The sequence below is a fragment of the Hipposideros armiger genome, unplaced genomic scaffold (genome assembly GCF_001890085.2).
Source record: "Hipposideros armiger isolate ML-2016 unplaced genomic scaffold, ASM189008v1 scaffold_70, whole genome shotgun sequence".
Lineage (NCBI taxonomy): Eukaryota > Metazoa > Chordata > Mammalia > Chiroptera > Hipposideridae > Hipposideros > Hipposideros armiger.
The window spans coordinates 2880878-2901990 of record NW_017731420.1 but is presented as its reverse complement, the minus strand read 5'-3'; the positions used below and the strand labels follow the sequence as shown (position 1 = coordinate 2901990).

Below are 21113 nucleotides of genomic sequence, written 5' to 3'. Positions count from 1 at the left end.
TTTAAAATTTGAGCATGGTAATACTTTGTATAGCAAGTAATAAATTTACAGAACTTAGTATTCGAGGACAGTAGTAAAAACACAGGTTTTTAAAAAGCAGCATGTATTATTTTGAATGTAAGAGACACACATAGCTATTAATAAAGTTGGAATATATATGATCTTTAAAATGAATGTTAGAGAGGCCAACATAATAATGGAATCCTGGAACAGATGGAGTATCTGAGTATCCATATCCCTAAGATCAACGTAAAAGTTTTAAACATTTATCCAGTAACTCAGTGTAAACCAATCTCTATTCTTTTTATATCCTGAAAGCAGATTTTTTTTTTTTTTACTTTAATGAATGATTACACCTGGGAATTGCACCAGACTTAATAATAGTCTGCTTCATCCACTTTATGTGATGTTGGGTTTTGCTTTGCAGAAAGCAACTATTAAAGTTTCTTTTCTTTTGCCCAATATTTAACAAATAATCAAGCATTATATACAAATACAGAAAGGCCTACTTCAAGTAACAAATGAAAAATGTAATTCAAAATCACGTATGCACACTGACAGTAAGTGCACTGGTATACACTATACAAAGTGATGCTGGAGACTTTACAAACAGTTGATAATACGAAACAGTGGTTTCCAAGGAACTTAATTAGACTTTTAGAGATCCCTAGAAAACTTTATTTTTAAGAAGGGTCCCAATGATTCTAGGTTTCGATTAAATGTGTGGTTTGGGGAAGCACTTTTAACCTTCACTGTGTATTGCTGACACTGACATTGTGTATCATATGTCAGACGAAGTATAGAATTCAATTACAAATCACGTACTTGAACAAAAAATAATTTCTTTATATAAACTATTAATAGATACCTAAATACAATATGGTTTTTCAAATGAAATCATGTGTATACAGTTGTATTCATAAAGGTAAGTACACCAATCAAAAGCTATACAACAACATTAACAGCAAATCCAAATATGAATTCTGTTTCACCGAGCATCAAAAACCACCACTGTGTTAAAGTGAGTTAAGGACAAAAGAAGTATTTAAAAATTACATAAAAGACTTAACACTTCCTAGTTCCTTTCTCTTTACAATAAGCTAGTTTGTTATTTAAGCTAATATGCACAGAAGTATGGAATTCATTATTTACTATGACAACTGAAAATGAAGTAAAAACTATTTAAATTTATTAGTCTCCTTTCCATGATACAAGACCAATGCACCAAAAACACTGAAGTAATGTTAAAAGTGATTACCTATTAATTTAAAAAATATTGTCAGTTACCACATAACAATTTACGGTCTTTCAGCTAATTTGTAAGTCTCACTTTTTCCATTAGGTAGCATATGTACACTATATTTCTCCTTCTATAATTTAGTTTGTCCATAAACTCAAGCTCAATAATGAGTACTTAGTTAAATATAGAACCCCTGAGAAACAGACTTTTGAGAACCAAAATCAACTAGTATTTAGATTATTAGTATATGCCTATAGATTGGCATACTGGTCCATGAAAATGGTGATCATGTCTTTTTTTCGGGTAAGTAATCCATTACCATTCTTACCAGAGATAGTCTTTAACTATCAACCCAAGTATTATTCTTAACTTCCTCCTACCTCATATTTAGAAAGCATAGTTAAAAGGATACATCTTTTAGTCCTTTTCTTGTACATTATTCTGTATCCACATTCTCTGCATCTGATAGGATCCCTGGATTTTATTTCATTTTCTGTGTGACATTCTAGAAAAGAAAACACATTTATTTAATGTCTAAAAGGAAAACATTGCAGACGAGCAAATTATTTTAACCATATTTTTCACCCAACGCACTAAAATAGACTCAATTTCAGGGGTATGTTGTTATCACCAACGTATTAAGGAAGAAAGAAAAAAAATACTTGTGGGCAGCACTTTTTCTAGGAGACAAAATGAAATTTTATCGAGAGGATTTTTCATGGCTGCTGAAGTGTTTTGCTTTATAACTTTAAAGATGAGTGACTCATTTAAGCAAGAGAAATATAGTAATTTCCAAAAAAACTGAAGTAAAATACTCCTACTTTATCTAAGTGGTACTCTTACCTCCACAGATATATATCATTGGCTGCTGCTTTGGGGGTTGAACGTCCTTCTGGGTGTCCATTGTTAGGCCCTGAAATCACAAACTCAATATTGAATATCTCAAAGGGGGTCCTTACAAATCCAACCAGCCCTCATTTTTCTCAGAGAAAGCTAAAAAGGTCCCAGTTCCTAATCCGTAATTTTTCAAACACCATGCGTACGTCTAAAGGACAATACAAACAACGTATTGCTCGCACTCACCCCCAAACTGGACACAATAATAAATGTTGTACACACGTTATTTCATTTATACAGGTTATTTCATTATAATGTTCACAACAAGCCCAGAAGGTATTACTCTTATTTTACTGATAAAGAAACCGAGGCTTAGAGAAATTAATTTGCGCAAGATTATTTAACTGTTAGGAGGCAGCGGGATTCAGAACTCACTGCAAAGCTCACGTTCTCATTCAGTACAAGTTATACTTTTTCAAACTTTAGCAGGAGATGGCCAAAACTTACATCTTTCAACAAGGGAACATGAGACTCGAACGTAAGGGAAGAATAATGAAATAACCCCAAATAGCTAAACTGAAAGAAACCAGGCAAAGGGGGCTAACAGCATCGACTCCACCCCTAGCCTCTCCCAACTCTAACCCCATACGGACCTTTTTAAGTCCCAGTGTCAGTCCAGTTTTGGACCAAATGCCCACCCCCAAATCCCAACCCGTTAAATCCTTACCAATTTAGCACGTAAAAACTCGTCAAACACCGCCCTTCCAGATTGCAGCTCGTCGTTCTGTCGCAGCCAGATCCGGCGCTAGCAAATGACGCAGGGAAGTCTCCGCCCCTTCCGTTCCGGGCAGAGAAATCCGGATTGAGCCCAGGCGGATCAGCCGGGACGTTTGCGTTTTAGACTGTGAGCTAAGTGGTTGTTCCGCCCTCAGCTATTTTTTTTCAGGAACGCAAAGCATTTAATAGTTCCTCAACTCGAAAGAGGTTTATATTTCTTACTAATGAAGTCGGTAGAAAGTCGGTAGGAACACTTTTTCAGGAAGGCAGAGGGTTAGAGAGAAACCGAAATGACAAGTGCCCGGGGAATGCTAAGCTAACCGTTACTCCGAGAATCAACTCAACCGCCCATTTTCACGTAGAAAAGCACTTTTCAGATTGGTTTTCATATCGTTTGATATCTGTGCTGGGGCAGTGGAGCAGCTGCCCTCTATCTTTTGCATAATTTTGGTTTTGCTTTTCAACCCTCTCTTAGACCTCTGTCATCCCTCTCACCCACTCCTTTTACTTGTTTTAAAGTAAAGGCGGGCGTGAAGGCAGCTTCATCAAAATTACTCCCACCTAAAGCTAAGGGATTTTGGTAATGGTAGCTGTCTCCCCGACCCCAACCCCCCTTCAGTGCCATATATTACTCCCTAGAAGAAAACCACGTGCCCAGTGGAGATAAGTTTTTTCAAAGATAAAAAGTACAGTGACAATATCACTTGGATTCACATTTACCTTATTTCTTTCACAGCAGGTATTTTACTTAGATGGAGAGAGAAGAAAATGAAGTTATTAAAGTTTATTAAAAACTTAATCAGTTGTTAATAACTATTATAGTTAACTGGAGAAGCAGTTTTCTTTCTCCCCTTTATTCATTATGTCTTCGTTTTCTTCTTAAACAGGCTATTCTGCTATCCCTTCTTCCATTCAGCAACCTGAGAGCTTCGAACTTCACCTTTCACTTCCAAAAGGAGTCCCAACTAGTTGCACCTTCGCAGACCAGCTTGAGAGATTTAACTTGGTCTTCCCAGTCTTCCTAGCTGCTGATTTTTAAATTTTCAGGGAAATGAAATTTCCTTCTTCTTTCTCCACAGATACAGCATAAATATTTTGACTATCAGCTCTCTTTACAAAGAACCTCTCCTCTCAACCAAAGAGAAGTAATTCAACAAAACAGTCAAAATAAGCTTCCCTACAAGGAGTATTAAATAAAACCATAATCAAGAGAAAGATGATGGAGTGATCCAGAATGTGTAACTTTTTTTTTTTAAGATTTTATTGGGGAATTTGGGGAGGGAACAGCATTGGGGAATCAGGGAAGGAGAACAGACAAGTTGCTGTCCTTTTGTTCTTCAGTCTATTTGTGGAGGACGTCACTTCACTGGCCCATGGTAGTATTGTGATTATTGCGCTCTTCCCAGCTGAGGCAGCTCGGTCACCGGCCTCTGAACAGCCGCTCACGGTGGCTCTTGGCAGCTCACTCTGGCTGCCAACTATTCACAGTAGCTCACAGCAGCCCACTGCAGCAGGGGCTGCAGCCTACGCAGTTGCCGGCGACTCATGGCAGCCCAGCTCCAGGTCGAGCCGTTGTTCACCATCTTAGCTGTAGAGGGCGCAGCGTCACTGGCCCTAATGTGGGATCCTAACCGGGGCCTTGCTGCTCAAAGCTGGCGTCTCAAGCCAACTCTTAACCGGCCCCAATTGGCTGGCCCCAGAATGTGTAACTTGAATCATTGCAAGCTGTCCTGCATTCTGACTCTCCAGTTGAGGTATCAAGATGATTCTGGCACATAACAAACATAGTTTGTGGAGATCAGAATGGATGATATATGTGGAATATAAATGGGTCCTGAACCATACAGAGGGGTAGAGTAATTACAAGTAGCAAGAAGATCCAAAATTTCAACAAGAGTTCATGTTGATGCTAGTCCAGATCCAACACCCTCTTTCTTGTCAGCAGGAACCAGTAGTTTTAGGATTACTATGGAGCATGGTCAGTGGAAGCTATTGTCAATGGTCTCAGCAAACTTTTCTTGAGCACTTACTGTGACATCATTACATTGCCCTCTCCTAATGAGAATATTTGTCTTTGCTATGTTTCATACTAGTGCTTTTAACTCCTTATAATGTAGTTATGGAGATGCAACTTGCTATTTTCTCCCTGAATCTCTGTTTTCCTTTTTCCTTGAATATGTAATCATTTAAAAATATCTGTGAAGCTTGAATGCCATGGTGACTAAAAAAAGTCTTCCATTAATGTCTTACTGGATGGTCCCTGAAAGAAGCATTAGATTTTATGGAAAACAGATAGGTTTTAGAATTCTGAGGTCAATAATGGTATGATACCCAATCCAGAAAAGGAAGCAAAAAGCCCAAAGATTATGGTGAGTAAAAAACAGGAAAATATAGCTCAGTGGCTTGAATTTGTTATGAGTAAAGCCAGGACAAGCTATATGTAAATAGGTGCCTTTTTACCTCTTTGGGGGGGGGACATAAAAAATTATTTTTTGAATGATAGAAGGGAGTTATGCTGTTTCACTCTTCGGTTGTAATAAAATATCTAAAAAAAATTAACTAGAGAAAGAGAAAAAGGAAATGTTTGGGTTGTGTGGATTTTATTTAACCATAGGCAAAGTTCCCTGTCCTATTTTCATTATGATGGGAGTGGGGAGCACCATTAAACAAATTAAATAGATAATGTGGTATTTTAGAAGGTGATAAATTATATGGAGAAAATTCAGCAGAAAAGGATTGTGAATGCTGAGCAGGAAAAGGCATAACACCTGTAAAGAAATTTGAAGAGCTAGAGAGGGCACTACTAACTCTACCTGCCTGTGGGGGGCAGGCTTCAGAGAGGTGTTATCTTGAAGAATGTGTAATTCACCAATTCTTATCTAACGTCCTTATAGGTATCTCAACAACCTCATACTGAATTCATCTTATTTTTTCCCAAACCTATACTCTTCACTCTGTCGCCCCATGTCCCATGCAGTTGATTCTAATCGAATATGTCACGTCCAAGTTCTTCTCCATCCCCACTATCTTCCAGAGTAATGCAGTAGCTTCCTAAGAGGTATCCTTGCAGCCACTCTCACCTCTCTTCCTTCTGTCCTCCATTCTGTCACCAGAGTGGTCTTTCTAAATGCTCTGCATTGCCTAGAGGATAAACTTCAGACCCTTAACATGCATCCAACACTCTCCATGATTTAGCTTCTTCCCCTACTCAAGAATTTTCTTTGCAAGAATGGGACTGAGCGCAAGTAACAGAATCATTATGAATCTTCAGAGGCTCTTCAGGTTCTCCTCTGTCATTCAGTCTTCAATCTCAGTCCATTTGAGGAGGAATATTGGTGATATAGCAGTGACATTTAATAAAGAACTTGATCCTGTACAGAAACTTCATGAACAAGACTAGAGAATACAGAAGTAAGCGACAGTCGTCTGGAGGACCTGTTGATACTGGCCCAGAATATCAGCAAAATTTGGAGAGGGAGCTTTTTAAGCTTAAGCAAATGTATGGTAATGTAGACATGAATGCATTCCCTGACTTCAAATTGAAGATCCCAAATTTGAAGTTAATGAAAAAACCCAGTCCTGAAGAAATCATGTAAAATTTATCTGGTAACTTGTCCTAAATAAGTTGTACAAATGATCAGAAGTATCAAAACAAACATACATTTCACAACTGTCAAATGTTATTTTAACTCCAATTCCAAATAAATTATTTGGTGATGTTTGGGGGAGAGAAGGAAGGAATTTTCTTTGCCCTTTCCTCAAACAATTCTTAGTTTCCTGCTATAACAAATTATTTACAGTTTTTCTAATGTGCCCAGCTGTGTCCATTTTCCTGTTGTTGCACGTTTTGTTTTGAGTTTGGAATCGCCTGTTAACTGCCTTTCAAATTGCCACTTGTCCTTCAAAATCCACTTCATTTCATGGTCTTTATGAAGTTAGCTCTGCTGGCTTATCCATCTTTCCTTCGTGCTACCACTGTTCCTCTGTTATAGCACTTACACCACTGAGCCCCTTAACTATGCCTTACTCATCTTTGGATTCTCAGCACCTAGCCCAGTAGTAGGCACATAGTCGGAGCTTAATAATTATTAGCGAATTTGATTTTAGATATATGGCAATTTGGATGACTAAGGGGCAATCAGATGGAGAAATGTCCAGTCAGAGGAAAGTGGTGGTAGCAGCTGTTAACTGCCTTAAAAGTAATGGCTGAGGCTTTGCAGGAGAACTATGTAAGCACAGAATGGTAAAATAAGGAAAATGCTGAGGCAGAACGCCTCAATTTGTGAATAGGCCAAGGTAAAGAAGCCAGAAAAAGGAGAGTAGGAAGAAGTTTGGGGATGGAGTCTGGCATATAATAACAGGTGCCAAGTAAATAAGATAAAACACCAACTTTTAGATGCCTGAAAACCAAGAGTAATCCTATCTAGAAATACTGTAACCAAGTTAATCATATCTTTCAGACCTTATCCTGTGTATATCTGTATTTCTAAATCAGAAGGAGTCATTCGGTTTGTAACCTGCTTTTTATACTTGATTATCTCTGGAAACGTTTTCAAATTCCCCTTATTATTTTTAATGCATCCAAGGCCTTTCTTTACAATGCTCCCCAAAGTGAGAATGGGGAGAGGAAGAACCCATCAGATTGGGAAGCCCTCGTGGTGCTTTGGACGTGGGTGAAAGGGTGGGAAGGAGAGGCTGTGACCCCCTCCGGCGAAGGCGCGGGCCGGGGTCCTGCGGGGCGCCGGGCGGCCGGAGGGGGGCGCCGCGGAGCGGGAGGAAGGGGCGGCGCGGGGCGGGGCGGCGCCAGCGGTTACTCAGAGCGGGCGGTTCAAACCGAAGGAGGGAGACGCGGCGGCCCCAAGCGAAGGTGGCGTGGGGGTTGCTATAGCCGGGCCTCCCTGGAGGCGAGGCCGTGGCCTCTCCCGGGCGCACCGGGCAGCGCTAGCTCTCTCCTCTCCCGCCGGTCGGCCTCGGCGCCCCGCGCGGCCGGGTCGGTGCGGCGGCCCCTCGGTCCCCAGGTGGGCAGGAGCGGGGGCCCCCGGAGCGAGCCGGCCAGCGGGCCGCAGGGCGTCCCCCGGCTTCGCGCCCCACTTTGCTTTCCAGGTGCTGGGACTAGAGAGGCGCCCTGAAGCCGCCCGCTTCACTCGCTCCGCTCCAGGTGACACGCACCCACCCTCGGCCTTTCGGTGGCTTTCTGGGCCCAGGGCCCCGGCGGCCCAGCCGAGCCTCCCCCGCCGGCCCGGCCTTGGGAAGGTCCCGGGAGGGACGCCCGGTACCCACCCCCCGCGGATAGCACCTGGGGAGTAAACGCCGGCGCCGCGGCTTCCGCCGAGTTTTCAGAAACCCGAATTTGGGATGTTGCCTCAGTGCTAAGACTAGCTGGAGAAAACGAGGCTATTAAAACCCCCGTGGTCCGGAAAGCTGAAGGAAATTCAAAATGATTTAGGCCTTTTCACGTGTCAGAAATAATCCCTGCAGACTGTACTTTCGGTACCCTGCAAATATTAGCAGTCACCGTTAGTACGTTTCAATTAGTTGTTCAAACTGAAGTTTTCTCTTTAAATGGCATTTCTTTGACATGAATTTTCAAGGCAAACTGAGAGATTTTCTTGTTTGGAAGCCTACGTAACTTTGACATCTAAGCTCACTATTTACTGATGGTAAGATTTTCCACTTTAACAAATGAGAGAGATTTGCTTTTAATATAGTTAAATAATAAGTACTTCATTCTCCGATTTGACAAGTGTTTTTAAATTTTTTTTTTTTAGAGCGCTATAGAGATAAGTGTTCTCCACTCTTTATCAGGAGCCTGGTGTAAAAAACTGAATATCGAGGAGGCTTGTTTGATTCATCAGTGAACTGTTGAATCAATAAAAATTAAGTAAGCCAATGGGCATTGTGTAATTTTGCGTGAATAATTTTAAATAACTAAAAAACTATGTTTTGAAAAACTAGTTTTGTTTGACACCAATGTCTTGGGGTAGTAGAAATATGAACATGATGACAGCAGAGAAAGCACGTTTGAGGCAATTTCAGATGTGTAGATGAACAGAAAAAATTAGAAGAAAGTTTTTTGTATGTTTATAACAAGTAGCCTATGGTTTTTAGGGGGAGAGGATGCTATATCTGCATCCCACTCGTTGCTAACAATTTGCTTCTGTTTCCCAAAATCTAGCTCGGTGAGACACCTAGTGGTGAAGTGGTAGAATAGTTATATTTATTTTAACTTGAAAAGGATTTCTTGACCTGATTTTACCAAATGACATGAGTGAAAATTGTTACTTCATAGAATGATTCTCCAGGAGAGGGAAACATTCGTGGGTGAAGGTGAAATTTGAAAATACGTATCTTATTAACTTAATATATTGGAAACAAAAATTGTTTTAAAATATACAAATTATGGAAAGCAAAGTTTGATAGTCTTGGCTGATAAGCATGTACAGAAGATAGCAGTGATTCTCATGATCAGTGGGGACTTAGATCAGAATAAAACATGTGTGAGATTTACCAGAAAGGAAAATAGGTTTAAAAGGTTGAAAAACACTTACTTTGCCCAGTAATAATGATCATTATATCATAAAAAAACTATTTCATTTTGTGGTTTTAGTAGCAATTAAAAAAAAAGAGCTCACGCATTTCACATGTTTAACTGATATCACAGGCATAAATAAATTACTTTCCCATTACAGCCAACTAAAGTATATCTTCCCAGGATCTTTAATAGAGGAAAGTTATGTATTTGGTTTGGAGAAAATTTTGAAAGCATAACAGTTGTCTTAGTGTCTTTGAATAATCTGGAGAAATATCAGAAACTATGATAACTTTCTTAGCTTCCTTTGAGTTAAGATTTAATTCAAGTTTCTAAAAAGAAGGAATGCGATACTATTGAAAAAATTAAGTCTTTCCTAGTGTGTTTACAAATATGATTACCAAGTCACATTTCTTCTTTAAGTAATTTACTTGAATTCTTTATTTGAAATTTCATGAATATTATAAAGGGTGGGTTTCCCACAAATAGTTGCCTGTTGTCTGTGAATTCAAACCTGCAACTGGACCTTATGTTTAAAAATATTTAGAAGATAAAACATGAACGCGTATAACATGCTGACTTTGAAATGGCCCTGTATCTATGAGGCAGTGGTTCATTTTGATTAGCTAAAGAAGATGTGTTTGTAATTTATCAATGAGCCAGAGTCTTTGCAAAGGTATAAGTGTGGGAATCAGACCTTGTGAATGGTCATGGGGACTGAATTTCTGAGACAGGCCTCTGTTATAAGTATGCATAACAGTATCCTGAAGTTGCTTAGCCAAATTGCAGTTAAATCTGGTGGCAGCGCTCGTTTGACACATTTCCTCAAGACATGTTTAAAAATTAGCAGAAAGGTTTTTTTAAGCAGCTTTATTTACATCCCAGGATGTAAACTGCGGCTTGTGAGCCACATGCGGCACTTTGGGTACTGAAGTAAAATTGAAAATGAAAATAAAACTATCATAGTTTCACTTATAAAAATTTTTAAAGATATTATTCACATAATGGTGATTTCATTTTTGTTTTATGGCTCTCAAATAATTTTTAAATTGTTGTGAGGGACAGGATTGGCTCTTCCGTCTCAAAAGTTTGCCGACCCTTGTCCCAGAACTTTGAAATACCCAACTGACTAGATATAGGCCAGCACAAATAAGCTAGATTATTAAACCTACAATTATGTACTTTAGTGCTGTTAAAATCATAAGGTAATAAAATCATCTAAAAATGATGTTACCTGATTTTTTTCTCAAGCGTAGTTCAAGAAAATATTAGTACATGGTGTTTAGACTAGTCTGTGAATTTTTATAAACTGAAAGTTTTCATTTTTATGATGTCAAAAAGTAGTTTTAAGTAAAATACACGAGTATATTGTAGAGTAGATTTGTTTTTTAAAGTACATTTTCATTGCCATGAAATTTCCATTATTACCTGTACTCATAACAAATAATGTATTTTGGTGTAAGCTTATGTGGTTATTCATTTCAAAGGAAGAGTAAAATTGGTTTTCACTTTGTCAAAACAGATTTTGAAGATGTCAGAAAGGCATTCAGATCACGCTCAAACTGGGGCAGAAAATGAGGCGAACTCTCCTGCTGTCAATTTCAAGTACTCCAGCTTCAGAGATTTATGTTCTACATCTTCATTTCAAGACAGTGGCTACAGTGAGTTGTTAAAATCTTGCAGCTTTGATAATACAGATAAAGCATTTTTTGGAAAGGAAGAAAAACGTCCAACATTGAACTATGAACATCCTGAAACTTCAATTTTGGGTTTAACACATCCTATAGAGTCCCTCACTCAAAAAAAGAGATTTGTCTTCCCTAGGAAGCAAACGGATAAAACCCCAGTACTTTGTGAAACTCCTAAAGTCGGTGGAAAAAAATTTTTACTGCGCAGAAGGCTGGACATATCTTTCTCTCTTCTAAAGAGGGACTTTGAATCACAAAATAGTTCTCTAGAAAGTAGTGTAAGCCAAGCTTCCAACTTAGAAAAAGATATTCCAAGCAGTGCTTCAGGTTTTCCAAGGCAAAATAATTTTAGTACTTTGGTTACTAGCACTTTGAAAACAGAAGAAGCGACTTCCAGCAGTCAAAAATTGAGACTGAATTTTTCTCAACAGAAGACTTCCACAGTTGATGACTCCAAAGATGACTGCAGCCTGTTTGAAGTTGAATGTATATCTCCAATTCAGGGCAATAACTTTAAAGACCCTGTCACCCATGACTTTAGTGATAGCAGTCTGTGTGTTAACGATGAGAATCCATATCTGGAACTTCTGGGCTCCTCTGAAAGTGGAACAACTTATGAAACAGATGAGGACATATTTGTGACTCCAGTAAGTAACCTTGTAGCAAACATTAAATTTAAGGCAAGTCAAAGGCTTTCTCCTTCAACTGAAGTGAGAGGCAATATTTCAACACCCAAAGATAGTGGTTTTAACTCACTTTGCTTGGATAAATCAGAAGATTCCCTCTCTGACCAGGAGGGTTCTTTTCAAGAATTACTTCAGAGACATAAGGGAACTCTCAAAGTGGGGTCAAAGCGTCTTGGAAGGTTGAGAAGGTTGTCTACCCTTCGAGAGCAAGGCTCACAGTCTGAGACAGAAGAGGAAAAGCAGGTCATCCACTCTGACTCTGAAATAACACCAGCAACTGCTTCAGACATCTTGGAGAGTCAGCCGAGCAGTGACAGTCAGAGTGGGGATTCGATTTTGAGCTTTAAGAATTTGTCAAAGACCCCAGCCTTGCAATTAGTGCATGAGCTCTTTATGAAAAGTAAAAGGAAAAGATTCCAGCAAAACAGTACACATGAATTCTTGGAAGAGAGGAATAGGGGGAAAATAGCTCTGCTGCAATGTGTACTTGCAGGACTAATTGGCAAGAAAATGGGTATAGAAAAACTGGACATCTTAACAGAATTAAAATATAGAAATTTAAAGCATATTCTGGCAATGGTTTTAGATTCCTTGACTGCAGAAAGCCTATGCAGGTAAAAAATTTTTTTTTCTAAAATAAAACTGCCTTTTATCACTTTTAAAAATAAGTTGGAAAGCTTTTCTATGAGTAATTTTCCAGCTTTTTGTTTGCTTTGTTTTATTATTTCTATCTTTGATTGTCTTACACTTTATCAAAGGTGGTTTAGTGAACTTCCTGATAGAGCTTACTGGTATAGTTCCTTCCATTTAAAAGCCTTCTTTTTTTTTTTTAAAAGATTTATTTGGTAATTGGGGGAGGGGTACAGACAAGTTGCTGTCCTTTCATTCTTCAATCTAGTTGTGGAGGACGTTGCTTCACTGGCCCATGTTGGTATTATTGCACTCTTCCCGGGTGAGGCAGTCGCTCGCCGGACTCTGGACAGCTGCTCACACCAGCTGCTGGCTGCTCATGCTGGCTGCCAGCCACACATGGTAGCTTATGGCAGCCCACTGCAGCAGGCGCTGCAGCCTATACCATCGCCAGCGACTCCCGGCAGCCCAGCTCCAGGTCGAGCTGTTGTTCCCCATCTTAGCTCTAAAGGGCGAAGCATCACTGGCCCTCATATATGGACCTGAACCAGGGCCCTGCTGCTCAGAGCTAGTGTCCCAAGCCAGCTCTTAACCAACGCACCACTTGGCTGGCCCTAAAAGCCTTCTTTAGAAGCAACAATATAGTTTTCTTCTGGATAAAGTTCATCTCAGTCATTTGGGAAGAGAGTTCCTAAAAGTTGAACTTTAAAATTTCAAGATGAAAAGCTTTATTCAACAAAAGTTATTTAATGATTTATTTAATAGTTCATATCCTGTTGTCAGATTGCAAACTGCATTGAAGTTATGACACTTGGTCAGAAGTAATGTAAAGCATTATGGGAACTAAGAAATGACAACATACAAAGGATCCCATTTATTTAAGTTCTCGATTTGGAAAACAATGGTTAGCTTTCATTTTAGGGTGTGGTCTTTCCAGAGACCATGGGAATATGTATTGTTTCATTTTAATTGCTAACACAACAGTGGAAATTAATTATGTTTTGGAATTTCAAGGTATTAGAAACTGAAGAATTTATGATCACAGAGATTTCAGTATGCTGAGCACTGCTACATAATTAAAGAGAAAGTAAGACAGGAGTATTAGGGGTGGGAGCTAGTGTTACAAAGACTAAAGTGAGACTGTTCATACTAGCAATTTTAGGGAGTTGCGGAGCTATCAGAAGACAAGGCCCTCGGGAATGGCATGACCAGGAAGGAGGGAATCTATGTGGAACAGGATTTCTGTGAACTGATCGTTTGGGGAAGACATACAGGAGAGTTAGTGAACCTCCTTTTTGATAGGAGTATGTCAAGAGTTTGGTTCATTGAGTCCTTGCCTTTTTTATGACCACTGCTTCTCTTAGAGCTCTACTTCACCTTTCTGCCATGAATTAATTGGAGGCTGTTGTAGAGAACTGTAGAATTTCATAGCTGGAAGTCTGAGATATCTAGTCCAGTTGTGTATTTTGCAGGTGAGGAAACTGACATCCAGAGAAGTTAAGTGACCAGCCACAGTCACTCAAGGAGATAACAATAGCTCCGGATCTACAATCGAGCCCTCTGATTTCTAATCCAGTGTTTCTCCACAAACTCTTAAGGTTTAAAGTGTTTCTGAAAAGATTTGATCAGGAATGTATTTGGTCTAACCCAAGTAGGATAATAAATAGATTAGTGCACCTATATTTTATGTGCCTTTTTAAAATGTTCAAATGAGATAAATTATTCATTTAAAAGATTAAGAGATGGCTGAGATGTAGGAATTTTATTTTTATATGCTGGAGTATATTTGGATACAGACCAGTTAAAATAAAAATTTGATACTTTTGGGTGCTCATTTTTGGGAGCAGTTGATATTGAGTCATGTTTCAATAATTACCTCTGCCCAACCCTCCAAATTTGTAGTGTTTGTACTGCAGAATGCATGTATAATCTTAGCAGTGTTTATTCTTGATAATTTGAGGTTATGGTTAGTTGAAATAGCTGTGGCAAATACCCAATTATATAGTTCATTTCTTCATGTTAATGGGTGACTTTCTGCCTATTCCTCTTCATCAATCTAAAATACGTGTATCAGTTTAGGAAGAGGCACTGGCAACTCAAGTGGCCATGGTAGCTGGAAGAACATAGTGTTGACAACTCAAATATTACCTGGGGCCCTCCATAACAAGTGACTATTTTTTTTTCCAACTGTTTGATCTTATTCCCTTTGATTTGTTAAATTAGAGTAATAAAAAACACCAGATTAACAGTTGAAGGGTTATCTTTAATAATTAGTATAGTCAAAGTTATTGATATTAAATAAGCAATCACTGGACATAAATTGTTTTTTTCTTTAGATGCTTCATTCTCATAAACTTTGGTTTATAAAATAGGAACTTTGTAGTGCTACCCATAATAATAGTTAATGTTTGGTGCTTAGTACTTCCAATGAAGGATTGATTATTCTTATGTTTGTTTAATCAAAATGATAGATTTGTTAAATACATTAGTAGAAGAAATTGATAAAAACATCTTGTGCAATACATTAGAGGTCGGCAAAACTGAGGCTCGCGAGCTGCATTTGGCTCTTTGGGTACGTACATGTAGCTTTGAGGTAAAATTGAAAATGAAAATAAAACTATCATAGTTTCATTTATAAAATTCTTAAAGGATTTTTATGTTTTCTTTATTTGTAAAAATATATTTATGGCTCTCAAATAATTTTTAAATTGTTGTGAGGGACAGGATCGGCTCTTCCTTCTCAAAAGTTTGCCGACCCCTACTATAGATGATAATCATTTGCTGAAGTCATAGTCTAAACTTTCAATCTTAGTGTCACATTTAAAGTTAAATGCTCTTAATCAGTCTCCCTGTGGACTTATATTGGCTTTATATGAAACTATGTTTTTCCCTTAACCATTTCTAAGATAATAATCAATCAACATAATCTGGCATATATTGGGTTGTCGGAAAAGTCATGACGTACTTTTTCTATGTTTTTTGTTGCAAAATGCATCATGACTTTTCCGACAACCCAATATTTAATATTTTAATAGGATTTCTTTCATGTGGTAAAACAATATGAAACAACAATATAGAGCAAATCGTATTTTTAATGTAAATTTTTAGGTTTAAATTTACTGTCCAAAATCTTTTTTAAAAAGTTTTTCTTATTAATTGCTATGTGTAGAAAATGTTAATCTTGTGGAATATATGCAATATAAGGACTGATGTTTTTGTTATAGTGTTTGGAAAGTGAGCAGAAATTGGCGTGAAATTATTGTTCAAGATAAAAAAGCATATCGGAGGAGGAAATTTTATATCACACAACTGAAAACAGATTCTCAGGTAATGTATATAATAACTTTCTAAAATAGATTCTAAAATATAAATATCTAATAATCCCATATTGCTGGACAACCTAATTTGGTTTTACTGCTAATTTTCAACTGTTTCCATTTAGCAAACATTCACTTAAAAACTCTTTACTTTTTCCAAGCTCTATTTTCTTCATAACTGTCAGTGGAGTAGACTACCTAGCATGAAGAACATCTTGTTGGGTTTGTTGTTTAAGTATATGTGTTGTTAGCAGTATTTGAATAGCAGTAATATGCTGAACCCTATTCACATTTAGATATCCTTATAGCATTTTCTATTCAGTCTTTTAAGTGGATATTACATGTCAGTCAGTTACTTAGATTCCAATGGTGAACATTTCTTACATGGTCTCTGCTCTCTTGGAGCTCTTACCCTGTGGGTGATACAGGTAAACAGGTGATTACAATGCAGGTGTGTTAGGGGAAGCCCAGAGTTAGTTCTATTGGAACATTTACAAGGAGTGTTTCAAGATCCATCCATGTTGTCACAAATGGCAGTATTTCCTCTTTTCCTATGGCCGAGGAATAGTCTATTGAATATATGTACCACATCTTCTTTATCTAATCATCTGTGGAACAACACTTTGGTTGTTTCCATGTCTTGGCCCCTGTGAATAATGTTGCAGTGAACATAGGGGTGCATATAGAGATTATCATGTAAGTGAAATAAATCAGACAGAAAAAGTCAAGAACCATATGATTTCACTCATACATGGGATATAAAACTGAAAGCTACAGACGAACAAGACAGACAAACAAACAGAAAATCATAGACACAGACAACAGTTTAGTGGTTACCAGAGGATAAGAGGGAGGGAGGTAATAGAGGAGGGTGAATGGGGTCAAATATATGGTGATGGAAGGAGAACTGAGTCTGGGTGGTGAACACACAATGCAATATATAGAGGATGTATTACAGAATTGTACACTTGAAACCTATATTAACTTTTCTAACAGTTGCTACCCCAAGAAATTTAATAAAAATTTAAAAATAAATAAATAAAGTAACAAATTACTTAAAAGGAGTGTTTGATACTTGGGAATCAAGAGAAGGCTTCTCAGAAAAATTTCATCTCAGCTGAGGCCTGAATGATGAATTAGCAGTTAGCCAGGTGAAGACAGGGAATAGGGTTTAGCAGAGGGAATAGCGAGTATGAAGGCCTGGAGGTGTGTGAGCATGGCAGATCAGTACAGGAAGAGCTTCATAAATGTGAGGTCCAGCTTTGAAGTTACAAGACAAGCCCTACAGAAGCTGATTAATTCTTCCTAGAGAGGCTACTTGGTGTAACAGGCATCTGCTGACTCTGGCACCCATATTTATTGTAAGTTCAAGTTTTAGACCTTTCTCAGGCATAAAAGATACTCTGAGAGTTCACCCCCTTATTCTTGTTCTAGTAAAAAGCATTTAATAATATAAGTAAATTTCTAATTTGATTAATAATTGAGATGAAGCATATAAACAAATATGAACACCTAGATACAGATTGGTGGGTTTCTCATTACAGTGAAATATGAGGGACTGCTGTTAACTAAAACTTTGACTATCTGTTTTACTTTGAGGGAAAGTTATATCTTCTCACCTTTGATTAGTTGCTTTATGACTTATTCACAGCTTCTGGCTACTTAGGCTACAACTGCTGCCTCTGGGATCTTAAAATAGTGAAGATATTGCCTTCCTAACATATCTTAGATGCTAAGGACACTCAAAAAGCAATTTTTAAGCCAGAACCTATTAATATTAAACTTCTAGCTCCATGTACTCCTTACATTCTTTAAGGAAAAAACCTTGTAGCTGTGTTTGGCAGCCTTTCAGGTAATTCTATATAAAATATTCAATCTTCATAGCCTACCCATTACTTTTTATTTATTTATTTTTTTATCTTGGTTTCTTAAAGGACTGTACTTTTTTGTTTTCTTGTTTTGATTTTCTTTTCAAATTTTTTTTTCAAAGTAAAACACATACATGGTTAAAATAGTCAAATTGGACAATGGGGCTTACAACAAAACACCTTCTCCTGCCCTCTCCCTTCTTACTCTTGATTCTTGCCCCATCAGGGCCATCACTTTAAAGTCTTTAGTTATAATAGTGAAGATATTAATTGCCTTCCTAACATATATTTTTAGATATAGTCCTCCTGATATTTACATGCACATTTTTAAATAGCATGCCTTTATTGCAATTTCTTGGCATTTTTCTGTAAAGGGGTTGTTCTCTAACCTCTCACCATTACTACCATTCCCTAGCTACCCACCTCTCTCTGAATGCCTTTCTCCCTTTGTCCTATCTTAACTAATATAACTACACCATCATTTGGGAGCGAATCAGAACTAGATGCTCACATTATGAAGACTGTTGAGATTATTATGACTTTTTGACATCTGTAATATGTGGTGCATATGATTATACCTTTTTTAAAATATAACTTCCAGAGTTAATAATTGCCCAGTGTCTTTCTTTTTTGCTTAGTGTTTCTCTATACAGATCCCTGATTCATCTCCTCTTATCCACCAGAACTGGAAATCTCCTCTGTGTAAGTCCAAACAAATCAAGTATTCTAAGTATTCTACCTGTTCCTTCTTTTCCTCAGAGACATCATCCTGATGCTCTTTGCCCTCTCATTCTAATATGGACTGGTTGCTTTCTACCTGAATTAGCCTAATGGATCACTAACCAAAACAAAAATTACAAAACAAAATTGTTAGATGGTTTTCCTCACAGTTGAATAGCATCACTGAAAACTCTTTAGTGTGAAAATTAGAAGCACAGACAGACCAGCTGTGTGTAATAGGATCTCAATTTTATGTTTGCTTTGCAGCAGTGAGAATGAGCATTAAAATTGGAATACTACATCTTTTCCATTGAATTTCTAAATTTACTGTGTTCTTCACTGTTTTCTTATAATCGTGGAAATGAACAATCATAAGGTGACTCCACTCTCGCTTTTAGATGTTTTCTGGTAACATGATGATGACTATGTTTCAAACATTTTGGGTGTTGACGAACATGTGCCTTAGTTAACTGCTTTGCCTTGTATCGTTCAGAGATAGCAGCACACATTTTAAGCTCCAGGAGAACAGGGATTGGACTGTTTCATTCACTTGGCACCGTTAGGTGTTCTATAAATATTTGTTAAATGAATGAATGTTTCTTCTGTGGCTGAAATTTGCTTCAACAACATATCTCTATTGGGGTTTGTTTTTTTTTGGTGCATGCATAATCACTATGTTTACCAACTGCATCAAAGTCCATTGAAATTTTGTCATGTGTGCTCTTGTGTCATGTGCTTGTGGCCTACACTGCAAATCATTTATACAAATGTAATATAAAGAGATGTATTGATTCCTTGAAAAATTTCAACTATTCTAATTTCTGAAAACCAATACTCATCTATTATACTTATTCATATGTTATTAAACTGTTAATCATGTAATTTTTCATGACCAGCTAACCTCATTTCCTATATTTATTCTACTATAATTTCTCATGTTTTAGGTCTCCCCACAGTTAGGAGCCAATTGTGGCTAAGGTAGACTATCAAGGGAGAGGAAACACAATTATACTTGGACACATGAGGAAGCTCACCTGCAGTACATTTAATTTTGATAATTGGTTAAAAATGCCAATTGGTTAAAAAAAATTACTTTTTTTTCCACTACCAACTTTAGCAAAGTAGAATGCTATAAGGATTACTCATTGGAAATATTTCTTGGCTGAACATTTGAGTGATGTGGAAATCCAGTTCAGATAACAGTGATTTCTTTTTCTCCTTTTAAAATATCAAAGCTGTTTAAAACTTAAGGGTAAAAAATGAATTAAGTATTTACAAGTATTGCAAAAACCAGCCAAACAAACTGAGTGTCATGGTCTAACCAGGCCATTATTCTTTTGACATATAGCTAAGGTAAGAAACCGTCAAAGAATTCCATGATATCCCATAGCAAACTTTAAAAAGGACTGACCTCTTCTTAGACCTTGGCTTAAAACAGGGGTTGGCAAACTCTGGTCTGAGGGCCAAATCCTGTCTATCACCTGTGTTTTTAAATTAAGTTTTTTTGGAACTCAGCCCTCCTACTCTTTCATTTATGTGTCTCTACAGCTGCTTTTGCTAAAATGGCAGTTGAGTAACTGCAACTGTCTGGCCTGAGAAGTGTAAAATATGTACTATCTGGCTCTTTTCAGAAAAAGTCTGTCAACCCATACCTTAAACAGAAATAACCAATCATGCAAACTTAAAGCTAACATTTATTGTTTCAATTTTTTATATACATATATTCCTTCAACTTGTAAATGTTAGATGAAAGAAAAAAATTTTCTAGAAAGAAATGGCTTAGGGAGAAAATTCTAGTGGTGTGAACCCAGTTCCAAACATTTAAATACATGTGCATCAGAAAGCTGTCCTGGAACTTTTGATATTACAGTTCTGACCCCTCTTGTCTTTTACCACAGGGGGCTATTTTAAATGTTCAGGATGCCGCCACTCGGCTTCATCTTTTAAATCGATCAGCTTTAAGATCTGTACAAGCTCAGGCTAGGATACCAGGTTCTCAGAAAGAACAAGTTCCAACATTTTCTCCTTGGGGAGAAGTTTTGACACCTATAGCAAGCTCTTCAGTTACTCATTTACATAGTAAACAGGAAGAATACGTTAAGGTGAGTATTTATCATAAGTTATTAGAAAGAAATATTTACAGAGTTTGAAATAAAGCAATTCTCTATATGAAACTGGAAGATTTAGTTTATATGCTTTCACTGCAGGTTGCCAAAACACTTTTTATTGATGAAGCATTAAAACCTTGCCCAAGGTGCCAATCCCCTGCTAAGTACCAGCCATATAAGAAAAGGGGACTGTGTAGCCGCAGAGCCTGTGGTTTTGACTTTTGTGTGTTATGTTTGTGTGCTTATCATGGGTCTGAAGAATGTAGTAGAGGAACAGCAAACCCAAGAAATAGAAAAGATGTTCTTCCAGGAAGTGCCCAGAGTAAGCGGAATTTAAAACGCCTCTAAAGAGACTTTAAGTGTAAAAGAAGCATTTCCCCAAGCAACGTTTTGTCTGACTTAAAATTATGAATATTTTGAAAGCATGCAAATTTTCCTATTAATGACAGATGATGATTTGTTTCCTATTTTGTATAATAATCTATGTCATTGTATGTTTTCTTTAAAGTAGTGAGTTTTGAAAAAATTTTATTTTACTATGTCACTTTTACCCATTTTAATAAGTTAGTGTTTTAAATAAAGAATTTTCAATGTTATCATATATATGTGTTTAACTGTTTCATGTACTATTTAAAAATTGTGCATTTCATCACTATGTGTTGAAATGTTCTTCAATCACTTTTAAAAAATAGCTTTCCAAATAATATTAAATT

General features: G+C 37.4%; 2 protein-coding genes and 1 pseudogene across 2 annotated transcripts; 2 read left to right on the top strand and 1 right to left on the bottom strand.

The window, feature by feature from the left end:
* POLR2K (RNA polymerase II, I and III subunit K) lies at positions 1-2892 on the bottom strand. Its single transcript, XM_019642531.1, has 4 exons — positions 2805-2892; positions 2084-2153; positions 1653-1745; positions 1-1011 (listed from the first exon to the last, which is right to left on the bottom strand). The coding sequence occupies exons 2-4, from the start codon at positions 2142-2144 to the stop codon at positions 989-991; spliced, it is 177 nt and encodes a 58-aa protein (XP_019498076.1). The 5' UTR covers positions 2145-2153; positions 2805-2892; the 3' UTR covers positions 1-988.
* Positions 2893-6113: 3221 nt separating this feature from the next.
* LOC109382794 (ATP synthase-coupling factor 6, mitochondrial pseudogene) lies at positions 6114-6437 on the top strand (annotated as a pseudogene).
* A 619-nt stretch (positions 6438-7056) lies between these two features.
* FBXO43 (F-box protein 43) lies at positions 7057-20907 on the top strand. Its single transcript, XM_019642528.1, has 7 exons — positions 7057-7083; positions 7571-8157; positions 8446-8496; positions 10875-12371; positions 15612-15714; positions 20191-20394; positions 20500-20907. The coding sequence occupies exons 1-7, from the start codon at positions 7057-7059 to the stop codon at positions 20746-20748; spliced, it is 2718 nt and encodes a 905-aa protein (XP_019498073.1). The 3' UTR covers positions 20749-20907.
* The last annotated feature ends 206 nt before the right edge of the window (positions 20908-21113 follow it).